General features: G+C 41.7%; 1 protein-coding gene across 2 annotated transcripts; it reads left to right on the top strand.

Annotated features, from left to right (window-relative positions):
• Window positions 1-874: 874 nt before the first annotated feature.
• Window positions 875-24,379, top strand: LOC115203627 (ADP-ribosylation factor GTPase-activating protein 2-like). 2 transcript variants are annotated; one of them, XM_029768498.1, is made up of 16 exons: window positions 875-989; window positions 3,917-4,035; window positions 4,157-4,229; window positions 4,343-4,474; window positions 6,621-6,704; window positions 6,843-6,951; window positions 7,064-7,126; window positions 7,480-7,524; window positions 9,887-9,939; window positions 10,310-10,446; window positions 10,864-10,995; window positions 12,596-12,724; window positions 14,179-14,455; window positions 22,824-22,914; window positions 23,224-23,345; window positions 23,991-24,379. In XM_029768498.1, exons 1-16 carry the CDS (start codon window positions 918-920, stop codon window positions 24,009-24,011), a joined length of 1,659 nt encoding a protein of 552 aa, XP_029624358.1. In that variant the 5' UTR covers window positions 875-917; the 3' UTR covers window positions 24,012-24,379. The 2 variants fall into 2 exon arrangements, with proteins under 2 accessions (XP_029624358.1, XP_029624359.1); XM_029768499.1 differs by lacking the exon at window positions 7,480-7,524.
• Window positions 24,380-24,511: the final 132 nt, after the last annotated feature.

A 24,511-nucleotide genomic window follows, 5' to 3' on the forward strand; every position in this document is an offset into this window, starting at 1 on the left:
TGCTGCACTGAAGACCAAGTACAGGTCCCAGCTAAACATTGAGCAGGAGCTGAGAGTTGCAGTATCATGCTTCAAACCCCGCTTCGAAAAGCTGTGCTCTGCAAAACGTGCTCATTGTAGCCATTAATCCTGACTTCCTCATTTTGATTAAAAAAAAATCAGCACAAATTGTTTTATTCATTTTTGTTTTATAGGTCAAAATGTTTCATATATTGTGCTCCTGAGTTAATGTTGCTGATCAATTTGAATTTATTATTATTTATTGATTATATTTTATTTTATTTTTCAGTATCAAATGGTCAAAAAATGTTTACAGTTTAAATAAGGGTTTAATTTTTTTTTACATTTCAGGCAAATTGATGCACTTGAAGTCTTTTCTGTTACAAACTAAAAAAAACAATGTTAATAAAGTTATTCTTTGTTGTAAGTTGATCTATATTTCTTTCTTTTTTCTTTTTCTTTAATGTTAATAAGGATACAATGTTATGCAGAGGTGTACTTATAACAATTTTATAGACAAATGATACTATTTACAGTCGCGGCGGAGAGTTGGGGGGGCGCGAAATGTTTACTTCTTCCTAGGGGGGGCGTAACAGAAAATAATTGAGAAGCACTGGGTTATTCAAAGAACTTATATGGGTTCCCCCACAGTTTCAATTTGGAGAACCCCTAAGGATACTCCAGGAACCTTTTCTTTTTAGAGTTCACCAAACTGGCCAAAATGCGTCGCCAGTGTGTAGAGCTGCGGCCAGACAAACAGTCATACAAAAAGTTTAAACAATCAAAGCTCTTACAAAACGGTTTGTTTCCGACTTTACGAGGGGCACATGAACGCAGCATCACCTCTGATCGAACTTCGCGAACAACCCAGCATTTTTGATCCCCACTGGTACCCGTACCTCTAGAAAGGTAGCAAGATGGCTGCGGAGCCGAACAAGACAGAAATTCTGACCATTTTTAAAAGACTACGGTCTATTCCAACTAACAAGGTAACACGAATAAGTGCTTACTGTCTATTCACTAATTTAATGATCCGTTATTGGAGGTGGAACGTAGACCAGAAAAAGGATGACGTCCATCCGTCTACAGTAGTAAGCTGGTCTCTGCCTGGGCCTTACGACGGCCAGCAAGAAGCTGACGTTAGCTCACTAGGCTAGCAGAGCGGCTAACTTTGCTTATCTAAATCGGCCACGTATGATATGTATCGTTAACGCGCCTTGCTTTTCTAACCTAGTTAACCAGTCTGGTGACTTGTTTATTTGAGCCAGAACGAGTAGGGCCGGGGCCAATGTCTGAAAGATTGTCTAACGTTAGCACCAAAGCCAACGTAATTGGACTCCTAGCAAACGTTAGCTAGCTAGCCATTAGCTTATTTTGCTTTCAATCCAGATGTCCAGCTAATTAGCTATTACCAAAGTGCAAAATTCCCTGGGTCGACTAACGTTACCTCATCCATAGCCGGGAACGACCTTTTGCAACTGATGTTATCTTCTTCCCAGGGCAACTTTAAGAGCCCGGACGCTCGGTATGAACTTGAACACCCATCACTTGCGCTACGGTTTTGGAAATAAGGAACCTTTCATATCAGCGATAAATAATTTTCAAAAGGTAAAGTACTACACACCTTTCCTATACGTCTCCCCACACGGCCATATCTCCATGTTACAGCGCGTGTTGACGGAAGACTGAGGCGACCACCTCTGCTATTTAGCAATGTAACACAATTCGTGTGTAATGGAAGAAGGCCGCCAGAAACGTTTTGTAACCGAAAAACACTGTCGGCAGCAACTGTGAAGCCGGTTAAAACGGCGTATGTGTATATTTTGCAGATGTGATATGAATTTAGGGCTTTGTTTCTAGAACCGTATCGCAATTGAGAATAAACGCAACATGTAAAGTGTTGGTCCCATGATTCATGAGCGGAAATAAAAAAAATCCCAGACATTTTCTATGTACACAAAAAGCTTTTCTCGATTTTTTTTTGGCACAAATTTGTTTACATCCCTATTGGTGAGCATTTCTCCTTCGCCAAGATAATCCATCACCCTGACAGGTGTGGCATATCAAGAAACTGATTAGACAGCATGACTATTACACAGGTGCATCTTGTGCTGAGGACAATGAAAGGCCACTTTAAAATGAGCAGTTTTGCCACATATGTCTCATGTTTTGAGGGAGTGTGAAATTGCCATGCTGACTGCAGGAATGAACACCAGAGCTGTTGCCAGAGAATTGAATGTAAACTTCTCTACCATAATCCGCCTCCAACAGTGTTTTAAAGAATTTGTCAGTATGTCCAACTGGGCTCAACTGCAGACCATCTGTAACCACGCCAGCCTAGGAACTCCACATCTGGCTTCTTCACCTGTGGGGTGCTGAGGAGTATTTCTGTCTGTAATAAAGCCCTTTTTGGGGTGGAAAAACTCATTCGGATTGGTTGGGCCTGGCTGCCAAGTTGGTTGGCCTATGCCCTGCCAGGCACTCCCATGGCGGCACCCCTGCCCAGTCATGTGAAATGCATTGATTAGGGCCTAATGAATTTATTTAAATTGACTGATTTCCTTATATGAACAGTAACTCAGTAAAATCTTTGAAATTGTTGTTTATATTTTTGTTCAGTATAAAAGGTCACTCATTGGACCTTAAGGACTAACGGTAGGGTTGCCTACACTCTTTAAGAGTACTTTCTTGGGCTAGGGGTCGACTGGACCAGAATTGGGCCTTACAGGAGACGTTGATATGGAGAATCTCCTTTAAGCCCAGGAAGCAGACATTCAACTTGCCATTATTGATTATTACAACTTGCATATAGCAGCTACCAGAGGTTACAGACATTACACTGGTTCTATGAGTGAAGTGCAATTTTGTTGTTTCTCTCGTGACCCCATTTTTCAAATCAAGGAACCCCTAGTTAGGGAAACGCTGCATTATGTTGACCAGATGGTCGACTGGTCAGTCTATCAATGGAAATACAGTCGTGAGGAGGCGCGATCAGATGGGACCATTCTAGCCAATGAGAGAGGGCAGATACGCGTGTGAACAACAGGCACGATGGTCCTTGCTATCTGGGATCATTGGGACGTCCCAACTCTGACGTTACTCCATTGAAGTTGACATTAAAAAAAGGTTAAGTTAGGGGTTTAGGCTAGGGACGTCTCAAGGGTACCGGATAGCACTAAACTAGGCACAACGTCAATATAAAGTGTTTTTTTCCCTCAAAGTTGCCGGATGTCACACGTCCTACTTATATCAGTACACTCGTAACAACTTAAGCATTAGAAAACGTCTTAGATCAATTAAGGCTCCTGTAGCAAATAAGCCATTACATTTTTTGTTGACCAAATTCAACTCTCTCATTGACCTTCGACACTCTCAACGCCTCGCTTGGTGGGCAAGTTTTTTGTTGAAAATTGCCACCTGATGGAGGAGACAGATTGTTTTTTAGCAGTTTCCCCTCTCGTGTCACCTCTTCCTCTGATTGGTTGCATCTCAATAGTCTGAAATATCTTCCTTTTCTGTGTAATCTTCCTTAATTAAAACAGCTGATTTAAATATGATGGAGCACTATCAGTAGGTCTTCCCCAGCAGTAGAAAGAACTACTTATTGAGATGAACTCACGGCCATTTTTATGTTAGCTATGCGTTCACTGATAACCAAGTTTAAAAAGCAGGAAAGCTATTGAACATCCACTCCTTGAGGCTGCGATCACATGTAGAACCTGAGATCTTGTGTAAATAACCCTTGAGTTTAGTCATTGACAATGAACAATGCTTTATGGTTAATGTACGAGTGTCTCCCATGTCTGTAACTATGCCGCTTGTTCTCTTCCCTGTTTAAGACCACATCCAGACATGTCTGCTGTAGGTATGTAGCTAGCTAACTAGGCAGTGTATTGTGTGTTTGTTTCTGTGCAAGGCGTGCTTTGACTGTGCTGCCAAGAACCCCAGCTGGGCCAGTATACCATATGGAGTGTTTCTGTGCATCGACTGCTCTGGCATTCATCGCTCTCTAGGAGTGCACCTCAGCTTTATCAGGTAGCCTGGCTGTCTGTCTCATACACACACGTCATGACTCGATAATCACAAGTTTTACTGTCATACACTGTCAAGGAGAGCATTTGATACAATCCCCATGTTGTTTTGTTCTTCATCTCAGATCCACTGAGCTCGACTCCAACTGGAACTGGTTTCAGCTGAGATGTATGCAGGTCGGAGGCAACGCCAACGCGGTAAGTCAATACGATAACATTCCATTATACATAGACGTTGAACAACACAACTTTAAACAGGACCTGCTCTGGATCTGAATCTCTCCCCTCTTGTCTGTGTCCTCCTGGTGAAGACGGCCTTCTTCCGCCAGCATGGCTGCTCCACCAATGACACTACCACCAAGTACAACAGCCGCGCGGCACAGATGTACCGAGAGAAGATCCGACAGCAAGCCAACACGGCGCTGTCTAAATATGGGTCTGACGTGAGTATGGGCTGAGAGCGCAGCTTCAACGGTCACCCAAACGTACCATACCTTATGTAGCATGTATGCATGTAACAACTCGCTCTTAACCCAGCATTTTAAACGAGGCTCATGGTGATATATCCCTACTCCCAAGTTGTGGTTGGAACCACTATACCACTGAACATTGAGCTTTTGGAATTACACCATGTTTATTGAGTTGTTTAAATTCCTACATATATTATTATTATTTCTTATTGTTATCTATATAGGTCTATATATTATTATTATGTCTTATGGTTATCTATATAGGTCTATATATTATTATTATTTCTTATGGTTATCTATATAGGTCTATATAATATTATTATTATTTCTTATGGTTATCTATATAGGTCTATATAATATTATAATTATTTCTTATGGTTATCTATATAGGTCTATATATTATTATTATTATTTCTTATGGTTATCTATATAGGTCTATATATTATTATTATTATTATGTCTTATGGTTATCTATATAGGTCTATATATTATTATTTCTTATGGTTATCTATATAGGTCTATATATTATTATTATGTCTTATGGTTATCTATATAGGTCTATATATTACTACTGATATTATTATTATGTCTTATGGGTATCTATATAGGTCTATATATTATTATTATTATTATTATGTCTTATGGTTATCTATATATGATTATTTCTTATGGTTATCTATATAGGTCTATATATTATTATTTCTTATGGTTATCTATATAGGTCTAAATATTATTATTATTTCTTATGGTTATCTATATAGGTCTATATATTATTATTTCTTATGGTTATCTATATAGGTCTATATATTATTATTATGTCTTATGGTTATCTATATAGGTCTATATATTATTATTTCTTATGGTTATCTATATAGGTCTAAATATTACTACTGATATTATTTCTTATGGTTATCTATATAGGTCTATATATTATTATTATTTCTTATGGTTATCTATATAGGTCTAAATATTACTACTGATATTATTTCTTATGGTTATCTATATAGGTCTATATATTATTATTATTTCTTATGGTTATCTATATAGGTCTATATATTATTATGTCTTATGGTTATCTATATAGGTCTATATATTATTATTTCTTATGGTTATCTATATAGGTCTAAATATTACTACTGATAGTATTATGTCTTATGGTTATCTATATAGGTCTATATATTACTACTGATATTATTATTTCTTATGGTTATCTATATATTCCTACTGTGATATTATTCCTCCACTGAGAAGGCAACAAACTCCCCCTCTCTCGTCCCTCTCACAGCTACCCATATCAGCTACACATTGGCCTGTTGAGTCACCAGCGAGTGGGCAAACTCCACGTGTGATGTCACCAGCAACATTAATTAATGTCTTGTGGATAGACCACGCGATACATAATTACCCACAAACACCATATCTGTTCTTATTGGTGCAGCTGCATGCTGCACTTCCAGGTCCTCACAAGGCTTTTGCAGATACCAATTCAGATTTGAATGTGCTGTGAGTGTGTAGAGGTGTTTCATATTTTAATCATCAACTATGGTCTTCAGTTTGGGCCAAACTGTTTAAGCAGGTGTTATAGAGCTGAGCTATATTTAAAATGGGTAATCAAAACGGCCCCTATGACCAGCATATTCCTTTCCCAAATCTAGTGGGTATAGACTTATAATGTCTATATCTATAGAGGCCAGGGGTTGATTTGGCTCTGGGCCATCTAAATCAAATGTATTTATAAAGCCCTTCTTACATCATCAGATGTCACAAAGTGCTATACAGAAACCCAGCCTAAAACCCCAAACAGCAAGCAATGCAGATGTAGAAGCACGGTGGCTAGGAAAAACTCCCTTGAAAGGCAGGAACCTAGGAAGAAACCTAGAGAGGAACCAGGCTCAGGGGGGAGGCCAGTCCTCTTATGGCTGTGCCGGGTGGAGATTATAAGAGTACATGGCCATTAAGGCCAAATCGTTCTTCAAGATGTTAAAACGTTCATATTTGACCAGCAGGGTCAAATAATAATCACAGTGGTTGTAGAGGTTGCAGCAGGTCAGGACCTCAGGAGTAAATGTCAGTTGGCTGTGTGAATGGTGTCCGTTAACCCTTCCTCTTTCTCTCTCAGCTGTGGATTGACCCATCCAGTGTGAGCAGCCAGCCTGCAGCCCCAGAGAAGAGACAGACAGACTTCTTTGCTGAGCATACTCAGGTAGGCCTGAGGTCTACTGTTCAAATCACACCAATCACACAAGTGTTTTGTGCTTCTGTGTTCATTCTGTGTGTGCAGTAGTGTTAGTTCTGTGTGTATGTTGTGTTATTTAATGTGACTGAATTGGTGTGTTTGCAGCCTTCAATCAGCTGGGATGTGACGGCTACTTCCCTGACAGAACACAATGGAACCCTCACTCCTCAACTATTGGAGGACACACCTAAAGCCCCCCACACCGCCAGCACTCGTGAGTCACACACACACAGTCCCCCCTCTCCTATCCTTTCGTCTGGAGCTTTCCCATATGTTTCTGAGGTTGAATTAGACGGTTGATCTGTGATTGTATTTGACATTCTCAGAGCTGGAGGAAGGGCCAAGCATTGAGGGACTGAGCACTGAGCAATCTCCCAAAGTCAATATAGGTAAGTCATCAGCCAACATCCTGTTCCTCCTCTGCCTCCTTTCACATGACAACGGCTCCTCCCCTCACCTCTCAATGATCTTTGCTGACCTTAAAAACAAGGAATAGGTGATGGTCTCAGCCATTTACACACCTCAACATCCACAGTAACCCCCCCCCCCGATATTCTGGCAAGCCTGCCCTAGTTGGCTCTTCCCAGAATTGGAGACCCCTCCCCCCTTATTTAGACGTTTGGACCAGGAACCAAATTGTCCCTACCCCTCCCATACACAGCCCACCCTGTAATACAGTCACTGGAGGTTTTCCATATGACCATGGAGTCCTCAGTAACACCTGTGTTTGCTTTGTCCGTAGAGGACTCCATGCGTTTGTCGTCAGATCAACCACAGCTACCCAAAGGTGATTGGAACGCCTTTTTAAAAGCTGCCGTTAGCCCATTGGCTGGCCAGATTTTCAGGAAGCATGGTTGGTTTTGTGCTTGACTGACACCTCACCTGATTGTGACACGCAAGCTTAAGCCCCTCCCTCCCAGCTCCAAGTAAAATGTGTGACTGCCAAGGCTTTCTTCCTTCTTCCAGTCTCCTAACATTAATACAACAGTCAGACAACCCCTATTCAACATGTAGCCTCGGTCACAGACCTAGCAGGCTTCCAGGGCCTTTCATTCAACACGTAGCCTCGGTCACAGACCTAGCAGGCTTCCAGGGCCTTTCATTCAACACGTAGCCTCGGTCACAGACCTAGCAGGCTTACAGTGCCTTTCATTCAACACATAGCCTCGGTAACAGACCTAGCAGGCTTCCAGTGCCTTTCATTCAACACGTAGCCTCGGTCACAGACCTAGCAGGCTTACAGTGCCTTTCATTCAACACGTAGCCTCGGTCACAGACCTAGCAGGCTTACAGTGCCTTTCATTCAACACGTAGCCTCGGTCACAGACCTAGCAGGCTTCCAGTGCCTTTCATTCAACACGTAGCCTCGGTCACAGACCTAGCAGGCTTACAGTGCCTTTCATTCAACACGTAGCCTCGGTCACAGACCTAGCAGGCTTACAGTGCCTTTCATTCAACACGTAGCCTCGGTCACAGACCTAGCAGGCTTACAGTGCCTTTCATTCAACACGTAGCCTCGGTCACAGACCTAGCAGGCTTATAGTGCCTTTCATTCAACACGTAGCCTCGGTCACAGACCTAGCAGACTCAGTGTCATAAGTTTTCACTCCCATTGGACTTCTTCATGTTGTATTGTGTTATAAAATTAAAAATATTACATTTAAATACATCACTGATCTACACAAAATAGTCTCATGTCAAAGTGAGGGATAAAATTCTGTACAGACTTCCTTCGACTGTCATTTAGATCAGTATTGTGGAGTGTTGTTGAGCCATCCTTAGTAGAGTAGATCAGTATTGTGGAGTGACTACAATGTGGTTGAGCCATCCTTAGTTGATCAGTATTGTGGAGTGACTACAGTGTGGTTGAGCCATCCTTAGTAGATCAGTATTTTGGAGTGACTACAGTGTGGTTGAGCCATCCTTAGTAGATCAGTATTTTGGAGTGACTACAATGTGGTTGAGCCATCCTTAGTTGATCAGTATTTTGGAGTGACTACAGTGTGGTTGAGCCATCCTTAGTAGATCAGTATTTTGGAGTGACTACAGTGTGGTTGAGCCATCCTTAGTTTTGTCCCGTCACAGCCGTTAAACCCTGTAGCTGTTTTAAAGTCACAGTAGGACTCATGATGACATCACTGCACGGTTCCCTTCCCGTCCAGCAGCTCAGTTAGAAAGGACGTCTGTATCTTTGTTGTGTCTGGGTGGTTTGATAAACCAGCCAAAGCTGAATTAATAACCTGATCATGCTTAAAGGGATATTCAGTGCCTGCCATTTTTTTTTTACCCATCTACCAATCGCTGCCCTTCTTTATGAGGCATTTGAAAAGCTCCCGTTGGTTGAATCTCTGCTTGAGATGCACTACTTCACTGAGGGACAGGGGGATACCTAGTCAGTTGTTCAACTGAATGTATTCAACTGAAATGTGTCTGACCCCTTATGTTTGGGGTACCAAGAAAGAGTCATTCAAATCATGTTGACCCCTATTATTTCACACACTGATGCCATGCAACTTATTGTGTGATTTGCTAGACAAATGTTTTCTGCTCAACAATCAATATATTTTAGTTATTAATTTTTCTTAATTTGTGAACATTTTATATAATTTTATTTTCAGTTTGACATGGAGTATTTTGTATGGATCAATGATTTGGTGCGTATCATTTCAGTTCTGCTTCGTATCAAAATGTGAAAGTCCAATGGGGTGAATCCTTATTGTAGTATCTGTATGTCCCATAACTTTAGAATAACATAAACAAATGAAAATATTTCTGTCAGGTGTATGACAATGGTGCTGTCCTTCAGCTGCAGTGATATAACACTGCTGACTGTAGCACATGGCTTGTCTTGAAACTGCTCTGACTGGATAAAAGGACTGTTGGAATGCTATTTCTCACCTGAGTGTGCTGACATGTTCTTTGTGTAGCGTCTGCTAAGGGTACTGAATGTTTGCACCTTTTAACAGAGGGGAAACGTGCAACGGTTTGTGCATTCACATGTATGGGGGCACGGCTATGCATTTGTAGGGGTTAACATTGGTGTGTGTGACTTGCAATCCTTTTTCAAAGTTATGCAGAGCAATTACAACTCGTGAGTCCATGGCCTGTTGCTGTCCACCAGTGTTCTAATGATGATCTTTGTGTTACAGATGTGAAGCAATCCATCATTGGGAAAAAGAAGCCCAGCACTACTAAGAAAGGGGTAGGTTACACCCCTTCAGCATTCAGACAGGGAGCTCCGCATGAGGAGCAGGGTTTAGGCTGGTCACGTGATCTGACTAGGAAACACGTGGAGCCCTAGATCTGGCATGTAGTTAGGGCTCGGTGTTGTTCCTGGATAATTTGTAAGTCGCTCTGGATAAGAGCGTCTGCTAAATGACTTAAATGTAAATAAGTCACGTTGACCAGAAAAACAAATGTCCCAAATCAGAACCACCAAACCTGGCTAATGAATCAAGTGCGTTGATCAAACCATGAATGTAATACTACCACTTGTCCACTGGGGGGCAGTCATTTCCTCTATCTGTCCCCAGCTGTGTGTAACCATCTCCTCTGTGCTCCTCTCCCTCCAGCTGGGTGCTAAGAAGGGCCTGGGGGCCCAGAAGGTGAGCAGTAAGAGCTTCTCGGAGGTGGAGAAACAGGCCCAGGTAGCTGAGAAGCTGAGAGAGGAGCAAGCAGCGGATGCTAAGAAACAGGCAGAGGAGTCTATGTGAGTGAACCACAGTTTGGCAGTCAGAGAGCATGGAAACACCTCCGCCCCACATTCTGCTGTTTAGTGTTTACACTAAATTAATATTTGCTGTCTTCTCATGGTCAGACTGTTCAGAGGTTGGTTAAATCAGGCTGCAAATAATGCAGCCTACTTCTGCGTACAGAAAGTGAATAGAGGGGATCCTTGAGGACAGCAAGTAGTGACATCCGCTGGCGCAATAATTGTATTATCGTGTAACCGACAATTATGGACCATAAAAAAATTGTCTTAATACATTTAACACACGGAGGGTAATGTTGTTAATCATTTTGCGAGGAGAACAACATGGTCGGGAGGAGAATTTTCTAAAATTCCAAGCGGCAAAATTGTTGCAAATTAATGTAAAATAATTGACAAATGTGTCTCTTTTTGCAGTGTGGCCTCCATGCGCCTGGCCTACAAGGAGCTGGAGATTGACAGGAAGATGGACAACAAGAAGATGCAGAACATGGAGGGTAAGAAGAGAGAGCAGGCTGAGAGACTGGGCATGGGCTTCGGCAACCGCAGGTAATCAAGTTATCAGTGTTCAAACCATGTTTTCAAAGAACAGTAATGTTTCTCTCATGGAATAAGCGTTCCTTGAGCACTACAAATAGCAAATGAGTGCTGCCTGTTTGCATGTGCTACTGTAGGCTATAGTATTCCTGCTTAAACGATACTTCGGGATTTTGGCAATGAGGCTCTTTATCTACTTCCCAAGAGTCAGATGGACTCGTGGATACCATTTTTATAGTCCGTGTCAAATTTGAAGGACGTTAGAGAGTTTGTGAGCCAATGCTAACTACATTTACATTTAAGTCATTTAGCAGACGCTCTTATCCAGAGCGACTTACTAACTAGTGTTAGCGCAATGAATGGAAGTTTATGGGTATCTGCTAGCAGATACCATTGACTTCCAGTCATTATGGTAATGCTAGTAAGAAATTGCGCAAGGGCTAGTTAGCAACTTCCTTCAAACTGCACGCAGAGACATAAAAATGGTATCCAGGAGTTGATCTGACTCTGGGGAAGTAGATAAAGGAGTAGATCTGACTCTGGGGAAGTAGATAAAGGAGTAGATCTGACTCTGGGGAAGGAGTTGATCTGACTCTGGGGAAGTAGATAAAGGAGTAGATCTGACTCTGGGGAAGTAGATAAAGGAGTTGATCTGACTCTGGGGAAGTAGATAAAGGAGTAGATCTGACTCTGGGGAAGTAGATAAAGGAGTTGATCTGACTCTGGGGAAGTAGATAAAGGAGTTGATCTGACTCTGGGGAAGTAGATAAAGGAGTAGATCTGACTCTGGGGAAGTAGATAAAGGAGTAGATCTGACTCTGGGGAAGGAGTTGATCTGACTCTGGGGAAGGAGTTGATCTGACTCTGGGGAAGTAGATAAAGGAGTAGATCTGACTCTGGGGAAGTAGATAAAGGAGTTGATCTGACTCTGGGGAAGTAGATAAAGGAGTTGATCTGACTCTGGGGAAGTAGATAAAGGAGTTGATCTGACTCTGGGAAAGTAGATAAAGGAGTTGATCTGACTCTGGGGAAGTAGATAAAGGAGTTGATCTGACTCTGGGGAAGTAGATAAAGGAGTTGATCTGACTCTGGGGAAGTAGATAAAGGAGTTGATCTGACTCTGGGGAAGTAGATAAAGGAGTAGATCTGACTCTGGGGAAGTAGATAAAGGAGTTGATCTGACTCTGGGGAAGTAGATAAAGGAGTAGATCTGACTCTGGGGAAGTAGATAAAGGAGTTGATCTGACTCTGGGGAAGTAGATAAAGGAGTTGATCTGACTCTGGGGAAGTAGATAAAGGAGTTGATCTGACTCTGGGGAAGTAGATAAAGGACTAGATCTGACTCTGGGGAAGTAGATAAAGGAGTTGATCTGACTCTGGGGAAGTAGATAAAGGAGTTGATCTGACTCTGGGGAAGTAGATAAAGGTCCTAATTGCCAAAAATCCCAAAGTATTCATTTTAATTATTTACGCTTTTGGTTGGTGTCCCACTCTTTGATGGATGCCATGTTACAGAGTGTGGCTTTAACTTCAGTGGTGTTTGTAGATTGTGTTGCAGTACATTATTGTGTGTGGACATGACTTAAGTGTGTGTGTATTCTGGGTATTCCAGCACCATATCTCACTCAGTGATGTCAGAGATGCAGGTGATTGAGCAGGAGACGCCCTTGGGGGCCAAGTCCTCGCCTCGCTCCAAACTGGACATGTTGGATGAGCCGGGCTTCTCCTCCGGACCCCCTAAGTACGTCACACCCCAAACAGATCAGAATGTCTTCTCCTAAGGAGTAGTAGTGGAAAAACGGGTTTCTGTCCAATTCCAAATGGACTTCCAACCCCAAGCTAGCTACCTCCCAGGCACTGGGGTTAGTGTATACAGCTGAAAGGATTGGATTGGTATTAACAATATGGTAATGGATCCAACTTGCCTTCAGATAGGCTTGATATACTTGTCTTCATCTTGCTAAGACACCTATCCAATCATTTCAGAATTATCTAAGAGCCTTGGGTCTATGGGTTAGGGGTAGAGCCTTGGGTCTATGGGTTAGGGGTAGAGCCTTGGGTCTATGGGTTAGGGGTAGAGCCTTGGGTCTATGGGTTAGGGGTAGAGCCTTGGGTCTGTGGGTTAGGGGTAGAGCCTTGGGTCTGTGGGTTAGGGGTAGAGCCTTGGGTCTGTGGGTTAGGGGTAGAGCCTTGGGTCTGTGGGTTAGGGGTAGAGCCTTGGGTCTGTGGGTTAGGGGTAGAGCCTTGGGTCTGTGGGTTAGGGGTAGAGCCTTGGGACTATGGCTTAGGGGTAGAGCCTTGGGTCTATGGGTTAGGGGTAGAGCCTTGGGTCTATGGGTTAGGGGTAGAGCCTTGGGTCTGTGGGTTAGGGGTAGAGCCTTGGGTCTATGGGTTAGGGGTAGAGCCTTGGGTCTGTGGGTTAGGGGTAGAGCCTTGGGTCTGTGGGTTAGGGGTAGAGCCTTGGGTCTGTGGGTTAGGGGTAGAGCCTTGGGTCTGTGGGTTAGGGGTAGAGCCTTGGGTCTGTGGGTTAGGGGTAGAGCCTTGGGTCTGTGGGTTAGGGGTAGAGCCTTGGGACTGTGGGTTAGGGGTAGAGCCTTGGGTCTATGGGTTAGGGGTAGAGCCTTGGGTCTATGGGTTAGGGGTAGAGCCTTGGGTCTGTGGGTTAGGGGTAGAGCCTTGGGTCTATGGGTTAGGGGTAGAGCCTTGGGTCTATGGGTTAGGGGTAGAGCCTTGGGTCTATGGGTTAGGGGTAGAGCCTTGGGTTTCTGGGTTAGGGGTAGAGCCTTGGGTCTGTGGGTTAAGGGTAGAGCCTTGGGTCTATGGGTTAGGGGTAGAGCCTTGGGTCTATGGGTTAGGGGTAGAGCCTTGGGTCTGTGGGTTAGGGGTAGAGCCTTGGGTCTGTGGGTTAGGGGTAGAGCCTTGGGTCTGTGGGTTAGGGGTAGAGCCTTGGGTCTGTGGGTTAGGGGTAGAGCCTTGGGTCTGTGGGTTAGGGGTAGAGCCTTGGGTCTGTGGGTTAGGGGTAGAGCCTTGGGTCTATGGGTTAGGGGTAGAGCCTTGGGTCTGTGGGTTAGGGGTAGAGCCTTCATCTACCTCTGTTTCCTCAGATCTAATCCATTATGAATGTGTCCTTGTGTATCCCTACCTGACCAACATTGGATTTATTCCTGCCTCTGTGTGTGTGTTTTGTTGGGACAGGTACAAGGACAACCCGTTCACGGCGGGCGACGGCTTCGGCTCGCGGTGGGACTCTGATGGGGGCGTGGCCTCCTTCACCTCCTCCTGGGCCCTGGAGAAGGAGGAGCCTAAAGAGGAGGTGACCATCTCCAGCATCCAGCCTATCGGAGAACGGCCCAGTCGGCGGAAGGCAGAGGAGGCGGCGCCCGTGTCCGAGTCGAGCGAGGCCCGGCAGAAGTTTGCCAACGCCAAGGCCATCTCTTCCGACATGTTCTTCGGCCGCGAGAGCTATGCCGAGGTAAAGTTACACCGCTGTATTACCAACAAATACCAGCCACCTGTCAACTGAACAAAAACCTTGTAGAGCAAGGCAGGCCGCATTTAATAAGACAACCGCTGCTCTGGTCTAGTATGTTGTTGTTTAATATTGTGTTGACTAGTATGGTGTTGTTTAATATTGTGTTGACTAGTATGGTGTTGACTAGTCTAGTATGGTGTTGTTTAATATTGTGTTGACTAGTCTAGTATGGTGTTTAATATTGTGTTGTCTAGTATGGTGTTGACTAATATTGTGTTGACTAGTCTAGTATGGTGTTGACTAATATTGTGTTGACTAGTCTAGTATGGTGTTGACTAGTCTAGTATGGTGTTGTTTAATATTGTGTTGCTAGTATGGTGTTGACTAGTCTAGTATGGTGTTTAATATTGTGTTGACTAGTCTAGTATGGTGTTTAATATTGTGTTGACTAGTATGGTGTTTAATATTGTGTTGACTAGTCTGGTATGGTGTTGACTAGTATGGTGTTGACTAATATTGTGTTGACTAGTCTAGTATGGTGTTGTTTAATATTGTGTTGACTAGTCTAGTATGGTGTTGACTAATATTGTGTTGACTAGTCTAGTATGGTGTTGACTAATATTGTGTTGACTAGTCTAGTATGGTGTTGACTAGTCTGGTATGGTGTTGACTAATATTGTGTTGACTAGTCTAGTATGGTGTTGTTTAATATTGTGTTGGCTCGTATGGTGTTGACTCGTCTAGTATGGTGTTTAATATTGTGTTGACTAGTCTAGTATGGTGTTTAATATTGTGTTGACTAGTCTAGTATGGTGTTTAATATTGTGTTGACTAGTCTAGTATGGTGTTGACTAATATTGTGTTGACTAGTCTAGTATGGTGTTGACTAATATTGTGTTGACTAGTCTACTATGGTGTTGACTAATATTGTGTTGACTAGTCTAGTATGGTGTTGACTAATATTGTGTTGACTAGTCTAGTATGGTGTTGACTAGTCTAGTATGGTGTTGACTAGTCTGGTATGGTGTTGACTAATATTGTGTTGACTAGTCTAGTATGGTGTTGTTTAATATTGTGTTGACTAGTCTAGTATGGTGTTGACTAATATTGTGTTGACTAATATTGTGTTGACTAGTCTAGTATGGTGTTGACTAATATTGTGTTGTCTAGTATGGTGTTGTTTAATATTGTGTTGACTAGTCTAGTATGGTGTTTAATATTGTGTTGTCTAGTATGGTGTTGACTAATATTGTGTTGACTAGTCTAGTATGGTGTTGACTAGTCTAGTATGGTGTTGTTTAATATTGTGTTGGCTAGTATGGTGTTGACTAGTCTAGTATGGTGTTTAATATTGTGTTGACTAGTCTAGTATGGTGTTGACTAGTCTAGTATGGTGTTGTTTAATATTGTGTTGGCTAGTATGGTGTTGACTAGTCTAGTATGGTGTTTAATATTGTGTTGACTAGTCTAGTATGGTGTTGTTTAATATTGTGTTGTCTAGTATGGTGTTGACTAATATTGTGTTGACTAGTCTAGTATGGTGTTGACTAATATTGTGTTGACTAGTCTAGTATGGTGTTTAATATTGTGTTGACTAGTCTAGTATGGTGTTGTTTAATATTGTGTTGTCTAGTATGGTGTTGACTAATATTGTGTTGACTAGTCTAGTATGGTGTTGACTAATATTGTGTTGACTAGTCTAGTATGGTGTTGACTAATATTGTGTTGACTAGTCTAGTATTGTGTTGACTAGTCTAGTATGGTGTTGACTAATATTGTGTTGACTAGTCTAGTATGGTGTTGACTAATATTGTGTTGACTAGTCTAGTATGGTGTTGACTAATATTGTGTTGACTAGTCTAGTATGGTGTTGACTAGTCTGGTATGGTGTTGACTAATATTGTGTTGACTAGTCTAGTATGGTGTTGTTTAATATTGTGTTGGCTCGTATGGTGTTGACTCGTCTAGTATGGTGTTTAATATTGTGTTGACTAGTCTAGTATGGTGTTTAATATTGTGTTGACTAGTCTAGTATGGTGTTTAATATTGTGTTGACTAGTCTAGTATGGTGTTGACTAATATTGTGTTGACTAGTCTAGTATGGTGTTGACTAATATTGTGTTGACTAGTCTACTATGGTGTTGACTAATATTGTGTTGACTAGTCTAGTATGGTGTTGACTAATATTGTGTTGACTAGTCTAGTATGGTGTTGACTAGTCTAGTATGGTGTTGACTAGTCTGGTATGGTGTTGACTAATATTGTGTTGACTAGTCTAGTATGGTGTTGTTTAATATTGTGTTGACTAGTCTAGTATGGTGTTGACTAATATTGTGTTGACTAGTCTAGTATGGTGTTGACTAATATTGTGTTGACTAGTCTAGTATGGTGTTGACTAATATTGTGTTGACTAGTCTAGTATGGTGTTGACTAGTCTGGTATGGTGTTGACTAATATTGTGTTGACTAGTCTAGTATGGTGTTGTTTAATATTGTGTTGGCTCGTATGGTGTTGACTCGTCTAGTATGGTGTTTAATATTGTGTTGACTAGTCTAGTATGGTGTTTAATATTGTGTTGACTAGTCTAGTATGGTGTTTAATATTGTGTTGACTAGTCTAGTATGGTGTTGACTAATATTGTGTTGACTAGTCTAGTATGGTGTTGACTAATATTGTGTTGACTAGTCTACTATGGTGTTGACTAATATTGTGTTGACTAGTCTAGTATGGTGTTGACTAATATTGTGTTGACTAGTCTAGTATGGTGTTGACTAGTCTAGTATGGTGTTGACTAGTCTGGTATGGTGTTGACTAATATTGTGTTGACTAGTCTAATATGGTGTTGTTTAATATTGTGTTGACTAGTCTAGTATGGTGTTGACTAATATTGTGTTGACTAATATTGTGTTGACTAGTCTAGTATGGTGTTGACTAATATTGTGTTGTCTAGTATGGTGTTGTTTAATATTGTGTTGACTAGTATGGTGTTGACTAGTCTAGTATGGTGTTTAATATTGTGTTGTCTAGTATGGTGTTGACTAATATTGTGTTGACTAGTCTAGTATGGTGTTGACTAGTCTAGTATGGTGTTGTTTAATATTGTGTTGGCTAGTATGGTGTTGACTAGTCTAGTATGGTGTTTAATATTGTGTTGACTAGTCTAGTATGGTGTTGACTAGTCTAGTATGGTGTTGTTTAATATTGTGTTGGCTAGTATGGTGTTGACTAGTCTAGTATGGTGTTTAATATTGTGTTGACTAGTCTAGTATGGTGTTGTTTAATATTGTGTTGTCTAGTATGGTGTTGACTAATATTGTGTTGACTAGTCTAGTATGGTGTTGACTAATATTGTGTTGACTAGTCTAGTATGGTGTTGCCTAATATTGTGTTGACTAGTCTAGTATGGTGTTGACTAATATTGTGTTGACTAGTCTAGTATGGACTAGTCTGGTATGGTGTTGACTAATATTGTGTTGACTAGTCTGGTATGGTGTTGACTAATATTGTGTTGACTAGTCTAGTATTGTGTTGACTAGTCTAGTATGGTGTTGACTAATATTGTGTTGACTAGTCTAGTATGGTGTTGCCTAATATTGTGTTGACTAGTCTAGTATGGTGTTGACTAATATTGTGTTGACTAGTCTAGTATGGACTAGTCTGGTATGGTGTTGACTAATATTGTGTTGACTAGTCTGGTATGGTGTTGACTAGTCTGGTATGGTGTTGACTAGTCTGGTATGGTGTTGACTAGTCTAGTATGGTGTTGACTAGTCTAGTATGGTGTTGACTAGTCTAGTATGGTGTTGTCTAGTATGGTGTTGACTAGTATGGTGTTGACTAGTCTAGTATGGCGTTTAATATTGTGTTGACTAGTATGGTGTTTAATATTATGTTGACTAGTATGGTGTTGTCTAGTATGGTGTTGACTAGTCTAGTATGGTGTTTAATATTGTGTTGACTAGTATGGTGTTGTTTAATATTGTGTTGACTAGTATGGTGTTGACTAGTCTAGTATGGTGTTGACTAGTCTAGTATGGTGTTGACTAGTATGGTGCTGACTAGTCTAGTATGGCATTTAATATTGTGTTGACTAGTATGGTGTTTAATATTGTGTTGACTAGTATGATGTTGACTAGTATGGTGTTGACTAGTCTAGTATGGTGTTTAAAATATTGTGTTGACTAGTATGGTGTTGTTTAATATTGTGTTGACTAGTATGGTGTTTAATATTGTGTTGACTAGTATGATGTTGACTAGTATGGTGTTGACTAGTCTAGTATGGTGTTTAAAATATTGTGTTGACTAGTATGGTGTTGTTTAATATTGTGTTGACTAGTATGGTGTTGACTAGTCTAGTATGGTGTTGACTAGTATGATGTTGACTAGTATAGTATGCAGGGATGCAAACTAGTCACCTTTCGGCAAAATTCGCCGTTTTGAATCAAAAATAGGTGACCTACGTGATTCATGTAGATCCGATGAGAGAAGTTTGGGTGTGGGGGTGCCTTGGCTTTGGATCACACTACTGGCTGTAAGAGAACGAGTGATGGGCGTTTGGAGCAATACTGGCTGTATCCAAGACTCAGCCAATCGTTCACATAACAACAGAATGCAGCACGCGACTGAAGAGACAACCAACTTGCTAGTTACATCATCAGCGCCTCATGAGCTGTAACTAAAAAACAACTGGCATTTAGATAGTTTGAGGTGAGGGAGAAAATGTGGTGGAACAAGTATTGTTAGCGTTGCTAAGTAACGTTATCTTGCTAGCTGGATTGAATTCTCCTTTAGCTAGCCAGCCAGAGAAATGTTGAGCAACATTAGCCAAATAATCAAATAATTGAGTTTATGATAATTAGCTGGCTTTTAAAGTCAGACAGGTAACGTTAGCTAGCTGACGTTACAACATCAGATGAGCTAACATTAATAACCTAACCAATTCGCTATAGTATTAATTTTCAGAATGAGAGAATTAGGTGAAAATGAGGCGTTGCTTGTTAAACAAGTGGATTCAGGGATCAAGTGTAGCTGGACCTGGCTTAAGCTGGATACCACTATAGAGGTGAAAGGGAAAGTATGTGGTGTTCCTATTTCTCACTTTTTCAATACAGTTGATAAAAGGGGTAGGCTAGGTGCACTCTGTCTGAAAGAGATCCATTTTGCCAACAAAGAGTCTCATGCTCTGCTGGAACATTGTAGAACAGATATCTACAGGCAGAAAGTGTACAATGTAATAATGTGTAGCCCACAGATATGGCTTAGTTGTGTTGAACTTGACAGTAACACTTGTGTGTGAATGAGGGGGAATTATTATATTTTTTACTCAGTGAATGTTATTTTTGCACACATGTAGCCTTGTGCACTTGATCGATGTCTATAGTGGCCAATATAATAGAGCAAAAATATAATGCCTGTTTGTTTCATTCTATTTCTACTTTAAAATGAGATGGTGTTGACTAGTCTAATGAGATGGTGTTGACTAGTCTAATGAGATGGTGTTGACTAGTCTAATGAGATGGTGTTGACTAGTCTAATGAGATGGTGTTGACTAGTCTAATGAGATGGTGTTGACTAGTCTAATGAGATGGTGTTGACTAGTCTAGTGAGATGGTGTTGACTAGTCTAATGAGATGGTGTTGACTAGTCTAATGAGATGGTGTTGACTAGTCTAATGAGATGGTGTTGACTAGTCTAATGAGATGGTGTTGACTAGTCTAATGAGATGGTGTTGACTAGTCTAATGAGATGGTGTTGACTAGTCTAATGAGATGGTGTTGACTAGTCTAATGAGATGGTGTTGACTAGTCTAGTGAGATGGTGTTGACTAGTCTAATGAGATGGTGTTGACTAGTCTAATGAGATGGTGTTGACTAGTCTAGTGAGATGGTGTTGACTAGTCTAGTGAGATGGTGTTGACTAGTCTAATGAGATGGTGTTGACTAGTCTAGTGAGATGGTGTTGACTAGTCTAGTGAGATGGTGTTGACTAGTCTAGTGAGATGGTGTTGACTAGTCTAGTGAGATGGTGTTGACTAGTCTAATGAGATGGTGTTGACTAGTCTAGTGAGATGGTGTTGACTAGTCTAATGAGATGGTGTTGACTAGTCTAGTGAGATGGTGTTGACTAGTCTAGTGAGATGGTGTTGACTAGTCTAATGAGATGGTGTTGACTAGTCTAATGAGATAGTGTTGACTAGTCTAGTGAGATGGTGTTGACTAGTCTAATGAGATGGTGTTGACTAGTCTAGTGAGATGGTGTTGACTAGTCTAATGAGATGGTGTTGACTAGTCTAATGAGATGGTGTTGACTAGTCTAATGAGATGGTGTTGACTAGTCTAGTGAGATGGTGTTGACTAGTCTAGTGAGATGGTGTTGACTAGTCTAGTGAGATGGTGTTGACTAGTCTAGTGAGATGGTGTTGACTAGTCTAATGAGATGGTGTTGACTAGTCTAATGAGATGGTGTTGACTAGTCTAGTGAGATGGTGTTGACTAGTCTAGTGAGATGGTGTTGACTAGTCTAGTGAGAAGGTGTTGACTAGTCTAGTGAGATGGTGTTGACTAGTCTAATGAGATGGTGTTGACTAGTCTAATGAGATGGTGTTGACTAGTCTAATGAGATGGTGTTGACTAGTCTAGTGAGATGGTGTTGACTAGTCTAATGAGATGGTGTTGTTGGTGTTGACTAGTCTAGCTAATGTAGGGCTGTCCCCGTAAAATCAATACAAATATTGGTCGACCGAGAGTCGTCTGTTCTTTCTACCAGAAGATACTTAAAAAAAAAAAAAGTAGGGGCGTGGATCAGAAAACCAGTCAGTATCTGGTGTGACCACCATTTGCCTCATGCAGCGTGACACATCTCCTTCACATAGAGTTGATCAGGCTGTTGATTGTGGCCTGTGGGATGTTGTCCCACTTCTCTTCAACGGTTGTCAAAGTTTCTGGATATTGGCGGGAACTGGAACACGCTGTCGTACACATCGATCCATAGCATCCCAAACATGCTCAATGGGCAACATGGAAGAAGTGGGAAAATATCAGCTTCCAGGAATTGTGTGCAGATCCTTGCGACATGGGGCCGTGCATTATCATGCTGAAACATGAGGTGATGGTGGTGGATGAATGGCACGACATTGGGCCACAGGGTCTCATCACGATCTCTGTGCATTCAAATTGCCATCGATAAAATGCAATTGTGTTCGTTGTCCGTCGCTTATGCCTGCCCATACCATCCCCCCACTACATGTGTGGGGCACTCAGTTCTCAACGTTGACATCAGTAAACCTCTCGCCCACAAGACGCCACACACGTGGTCTGCGTTTGTGAGGCAGGTTGGACGTACTGCCAAATTCTCTAAAACGATGTTGGAGGCGGCTTATGGTAGAGAAATTAACATTAAATTCTCTGGCAACAGCTCTGGTTGACTTTCCTGCAGCTAGCATGCCAATTTGCAAGCTCCCTCAACTTGAGACATCTGTGGCATTGTGTTGAGTGACAAAACTGCACATTTTAGAGTGGCCTTTTATTGTCCCTAGCACAAGGTGCACCTGTGTAATGATCATGCTGTTTTATCAGCTTCTTGATATGCCACACCTGTCAGGTGGATGGATTATCTTGGCAAATGAGAAATGCTCACTAACAGGGATGTCTACAAATTTGTGCACAAAATTTGAGAGACATTTCTGGAACCTTTCTTTTTTTTGTCCAGTGTAATACCAGAGGCTCTTCTAATGAAACAAATTCTAAATCCTTTATTAAAGCATAGCAAAGATTGTTTTTAGTTTTTATTGCCTAATTTGTGAAATTGCTGTATCCGACATTTTGTGATTAGACAATTAAGGCAAGGGCTGTTTCCTTGTCTCCTCACTCCACTGCTGTCTCCGCCGCATTGTTCTCAACACCAATATGCTGGTTTAACTTTGCTATTATCCACATAGCAACATGGTTTAGGAAAAGGTGCCAATTCAACAGCGCACTGATGTTTCAGAACCGCGGACAGCGACTGCTATCCAAGCACATTTGTTATAAAATTATATTTTTATTAGTGTTGCACCATTGTTCTTATGTAACCATATAGAATTTCAGTAGCACATGTCTTAGAGATGGACTGTTCCATCCCCACAGCCTCTACAATGGATCAGTCCAATCAGACAACGCCAATCAGACAGGTGTCTTGTGCACCATTTCATTTTTTAAATAATATTGTGACTGACTGCTCAACTAAAGAAATATCGGTCGACCAAACAATGGAACAGTCTAAATGGGATCAACCCTAAACTAATGAGATTGTGTCGTTGGTGTTGACTAGTCAAGCGAATGCGATGGTGTTGTCTAGTCTAATGAGATGGTGTTGTTCTGTCATTCCCCAGTATGAGGCCAAGACACGTCTGGAGGGCCTGTCTGGCAACACGTCCATTAGCTCTGCTGACCTGTTTGGGGACGGGAGTGACCGTGACACAGGTAAGGGTTCATGTTGTGTGTTTGAGTATTTGTTAGTGTGTGTTTGATCTCTCTCGCTCTCTCGCTCTCTCTGTCTCTGTAGAGGCAGTAGGTTATGAGAGTGTGTTTGAGTATTTGTTAATGTGTGTGTTTGTGATCTCTCTGTCTCTGTAGGGGCAGCAGGTTATGAGAGTGTGTTTGAGTATTTGTTAATGTGTGTGTTTGTGATTTCTCTGTCTCTGTTGGGGCAGCAGGTTATGAGAGTGTTTGAGCATTTGTTAATGTGTGTGTGTGTGTGTGTGTGTGTTTGTGATCTCTCTGTCTCTGTAGGGGCAGCAGGTTATGAGAGTGTGCTGCCGACGGGGCCAGACATTGCTCAGTTCAAACAGGGGGTGAAGACTGTGGCGGGCAAGATGGCCGTGCTGGCCAACGGCGTCATGAACACCATACAGGTGACAGGACCAGACACCTCAACACAATACAATTACACATACAGAGAAACTCTATTGTCCTGTCTACTGTCTAGTAGGACACACAACAGAAAATGTTTTGCAACTGAAAACATAAATTGAGCATTGAGCACAAGTCCAGGTGGTCTCTCCCTGTTTGTCAGTTTTCTTCAGTTTGGCTCCTAATGATCACCACTCTGTTCTCTAGTATTGGTAGGAAAACATACCGCTCTGTTCTCTAGTATTGGTAGGAAAACATACCGCTCTGCTCTCTAGTATTGGTAGGAAAACATACCGCTCTGTTCTCTAGTATTGGTAGGAAAACATACCACTCTGCTCTCTAGTATTGGTAGGAAAACATACCACTCTGCTCTCTAGTATTGGTAGGAAAACATACCACTCTGCTCTCTAGTATTGGTAGGAAAACATACCACTCTGCTCTCTAGTATTGGTAGGAAAACATACCACTCTGCTCTCTAGTATTGGTAGGAAAACATACCACTCTGCTCTCTAGTATTGGTAGGAAAACATACCACTCTGCTCTCTAGTATTGGTAGTAAAACATACCACTCTGTTCTCTAGTATTGGTAGGAAAACATCACTAGATGGATGTTAATGTGCTGACCCAGCTTGTTGTGTTTGTGTTAGGATCGCTATGGCGCTTACTGAAGAGACCAGGACAACCAACACACAGCTGCAGGGGAGAGGGAGCCATGACGTCATACTGACAGAGAGCGGAGGAGGGGGGGGGCAGAGAAAATCACTACTAACTGGTATCTGTAGTGAGAGAAGGGAAGAGAGATTGCATGAATGGAGGGGGACCCTACACCCCCCCAACACACCCCCCCAACCCCGTTTCTGTCCATCCACTTTTTAGAGAGTGAGACAAAGTTTTATTTTCAGCAAAGAAAGCTCTGAAAGGTGTAAAGTATTTTTTGTTCTGTTCTAACTAGTCTTGTTTTCTATAATGTTTTGGTCTCTGATTTCAACAAATATTAATGATATAAAGTATTCTCTAAGAATGATATGATAACCAATCCTCTCTGTTGAACTATGCTTTTTGACATTGTTTTTACTGTGTGTTTTCAACCGTCTCTCACTATTTTAACAGACAGCCGTATATGTTTAACCATTCAGCATTAACATCATCAAAGGGAAGCAGTAGTCCA

The sequence above is a fragment of the Salmo trutta genome, chromosome 12, assembly GCF_901001165.1.
Source record: "Salmo trutta chromosome 12, fSalTru1.1, whole genome shotgun sequence".
NCBI lineage: Eukaryota > Metazoa > Chordata > Actinopteri > Salmoniformes > Salmonidae > Salmo > Salmo trutta.